The sequence below is a fragment of the Sinocyclocheilus rhinocerous genome, unplaced genomic scaffold, assembly GCF_001515625.1.
Source record: "Sinocyclocheilus rhinocerous isolate Xijiao unplaced genomic scaffold, SAMN03320098_v1.1 scaffold25, whole genome shotgun sequence".
Lineage (NCBI taxonomy): Eukaryota > Metazoa > Chordata > Actinopteri > Cypriniformes > Cyprinidae > Sinocyclocheilus > Sinocyclocheilus rhinocerous.
The window spans coordinates 369,079-372,955 of record NW_015647048.1 but is presented as its reverse complement, the minus strand read 5'-3'; the positions used below and the strand labels follow the sequence as shown (position 1 = coordinate 372,955).

At 33.9% G+C, this 3,877-nt stretch overlaps 1 protein-coding gene across 1 annotated transcript in view; it reads right to left on the bottom strand.

Annotated features, from left to right (window-relative positions):
• Positions 1 to 2,296: 2,296 nt before the first annotated feature.
• Positions 2,297 to 3,877, bottom strand: part of LOC107708593 (DNA-directed RNA polymerase II subunit RPB4-like) — a 3,293-nt gene continuing 1,712 nt past the window's right edge. The window contains exons 3-4 of the mRNA XM_016512857.1: positions 3,083 to 3,178; positions 2,297 to 2,502 (exon numbers count right to left, since the gene is read on the bottom strand). Of these exons, the coding sequence (XP_016368343.1) occupies positions 2,424 to 2,502; positions 3,083 to 3,178 (175 nt within the window). The 3' untranslated portion in view covers positions 2,297 to 2,423. The remainder of the gene's footprint in view (positions 2,503 to 3,082; positions 3,179 to 3,877) is intronic.

Sequence of the window (3,877 nt, the reverse complement as noted above, 5' to 3'; positions counted from 1 at the left end):
TAAAAGATAAAAAAGATAAATTAAATTAATGTGTTATGACTTCGTTCGATAACCAGAAAAATGTAAATACAATTTCTAAAGTATTAAAACACAGAATTTGGTAACAGTAAACAAGGTGAAAAAAATAGAACATTTCATAAGACCCTAAACGTAATTTTTGTTAAACTTTTTAATAGATTTGATGTTGAATTGTATACGTTTCATTATTTAATTAGACGTGCTTTTGATTAATGAAATTTAATTTAACCATTTAAAAAAGGAGTCCAGAAAAATTAAAATGGAAAAAAAAACCAGAATCCAATTTTTTTAAAATTTGGAATAAAAAAATAAAAAGGAATTTGGGAAAAAATAAAACGTATTTCAATTTGGTATTTGAAGGTTGTGTCAAAAAGTTGTTGTTCTAGTCTAGTAGATAAATAGCTGTATTCTGTACGTTTTTACTCGTGTACGATAATTTTCTTCCAAATACGATAATTTTGAGCTTCTGGTACGATACTTGGACATTTCCAATATGGCAACACTGGGTCGGACTCTGTGCGCATGCGCAGCGGCGCAGCAATAACACGTGGACGAACAACCGAGCGAATGTGTTCCTCTAGAATCAATAAAGCGTCATCTTTCATCTTTACAGGCCACTTTAAATCTATATAGCTAAATAGCTTCATGTCTTCAGGCTATTTCAGACATATGTGCACTAGACAGTGTACTCGTCTAAACGTACTAAATCTAGCCTGGTGTCTGACATACAAATGGAAGCCAGCTTTAGCAATCTGTATTAGTAACGCAGATTCCAGTAAATGTAGTTACTGTACTTGAGTATGTTTTTGCAGTTTTACTGAGTATCAAAGATATTAGCAACTTTGACTCTCTACTTCACTAAATTTTTTGAAGCATCTGTACTCTTTACTCCACTACATTTGTAATGATTGCAATTACACATTACATTGTGCATGGCACCTAGCGGTTTCTGCAGCACTTTATTCTGTGATATCGCAACTACAGGACACTGAAAGCACTATATCTTGTGCATTTTGCCCTTACTCACCCAGATCTGTCAACAAGGCTACTTTATGTGAATGCGAGTGCATTAGCAGGTAGTTGTGAATCACAGGTGTTTTATAAATTAGATCCACATTCAGTGCAATAAGCCTTTGACTTCTTAATTTTACTCAACATTATTTTATTCATCCGTTATACTGAAGAGACCTTTTTGAAGTATATTGTTTTTGAAATTTTGAGACGTTGTTTTATTTTGGTGTGATTGCTATCATCGCAGATCAACTCTTTCTTGTTTTTGTTGCATGCTCTCTGTGCCTTGTCTTGGACTTATGTCACTTCCTGTTTCCTGTGGTGTTTGTAGTCAGTTTGTAGTCCGTTTGTTCATTGGTTCCCCTTGATTAGTCTCCCCAGGTGTGTCTTGCTATCTTGTTATTTTCACTGTAAGGTACTCTTTACAACTCTAATTAAACAATATTATTTAAACATATTTAGCTTGTTTTACATCTTAATAAAAACCCCCAGAAAGTTCAATAGCACAAGGCAAAGATAAAAAGGATTATTACATAATCATCGTACCTGACTAATAATAGGTTAATAACAGGTTCTCCATTCATTTAGTTTAACTTTATATTCACATTTATACGTAATACTTTGTAATTTAGCCTATTCATAAACAGACTATAGAAAGAGACTACAGAAATACTATAAAACACTATATAAAACTAATTATATAACAAAACATATTGATGCTATCCGTTAACAGTTCATTTTTAACATAACTCACATGCTGGACAAACATCTTTGAACAATTGTACGTACATTAAAATAATAATAATAATTGCAAAAACTAATGTTGAAACCTTTGGTGTTTCAGTAGCAACTAGAAAGTGAATTAAGAAAAATTTTAATAGCTTTTTTTTTTGTCATTTAAAAATTTAAAATAAACTTTCAGATAATGCTTTGGGTTTGGATCATAACATATTCTCATGAAACAGTCAATATCTGAATTAATATCATAACTGCGTTTTCATTGCGGGAATAAAGTTTGAACAAATTCAGCCGAATGATCAAAAATACGTGTATGAGTCTTACTTACTCCGGGAACCTGTTCTGTGATATATTTGTAATAGTTAAATACATAAAGGTGTATGGTGTCTTCAAATATAATTTTTAAAATTCACTTGTTTTTTTATCATTCTTCTCTCTGATTTAGAGCTGCATTTCTGTGATGTAAATATGTTATTGGCTGCAGCTGCATGACATTGAGACACACTGTCAGTTTTATCAAAAACAGTTTATTTTTCAAAACAACAACACATTACACATCTACAGAAGGGAGCAATTGTAGCAATGTATAAAGATGCAGAATGGAAAGAGAAAAGAAGGGCCTAAAGATTAGAGAAAGCAAAGTGAATCTTCATTACTCAGTACTGGAAACTGCGCTTCGTCTGAATGTCGTCCAGGATTTGCTGTAACTCCTCATCCTCAAACCGGCCTTCCAAACTAATGAGAACACACACACACAAACACACACACACACACACAATAAAAAAAACAATGTAAACAAACATCAAACACAGCTGATTGTAATTTTCAGTTCAACAGTCTCATAAAACATCAATGTGTTGTGCTGTCAAAGGAAAACACTCTTATAGTTAAAAGATAATTTATAAAACGGATAGTTCCGGTCCTTGATTCTGATTGGCTGAGCCACGTTCGAAGCTGTTGTAAATTACTCTATAAACATACACCTTTGTTTACTTCTGTGTGTCCTCTTTTGTTTTTTATCCGCCATCTCTAGCTTTCTGTCGCTCGGCTCGGCTAATGTCCGTCCTGTGCACTGAACAGCTCTCTCCTCCACATCACGAGTAGACACGCCCCTTATTGCTGATTGGCTACAAGTTTGTTTTTGAAAAATCGCTTACCCCACCTTTAATCGAGCTGTTAACATCACAGTACTTTGTGTTCAAAGAATCTAGTTCCAGACGGATGATTAAATGGCTGTTATTTCCCCGTGTGAGATTCGTTTCTCTGTGTTTGTGTGTAATGCAGGCATGTGATCGACGCTGAAGCTCCAGCTCACCTGGGAATGAGGGCTTTGGCCTCCTCTGCAGCCTCGGGACACAGATTGGCTAAACTTGCCAACTCAAACTTATGAAGCTTCTTCTGCAGAAGTAAGCTGGAAACACGGCCACGTTATCATTCATATGAATATCATATTTACTAAATGACACTTAAATTAACAAGTACAAGAAAAAAAAGACTACACTACATCTACAGTCACAATAAGATGCTTAGAAGAGCATGCTGAGATGTTTAAACTAGAGCTGCAAGATATATTGAAATTAACTCAATATCGCGATAGAAATTGCGATTTAAAAAATATGAAAAAAATAAAACGTAAATAATAGTATCGTAACTTAACAGCAAACTAAAATTATTTTTATTACTCAATTTTTTGTATTCATTTTACAGCATTATTACAATACATTTCTTATTGTGTTTAATATTTTTATTTCATAATAATCACAAAAAATATTTTATAGTCATATTGAATTGGTCAAAAACAGTGGGATTTTGGCCTACGAAAACGCAAGTGGAAAGAGATTTTAACCCTGAAATGGTTATTGAAATTTTGAAAATTGAAAGTTTTTGTAAAAAGTATGAACATCCAAGTTTTCAAGACTTTCCCAAAACCATTCAGCCCTAAATAGATTTCACACACACACTCACTCACCTACACACACACACACACACACACACACTCACACACTCTCTCTCACACAGACTCACACACAGACTCTCTCACACACTCTCTCTCACACACTCACACACAAACACAAATCTCTCTCTCTCTCTCTCTCTCTCTCTCTCTCAC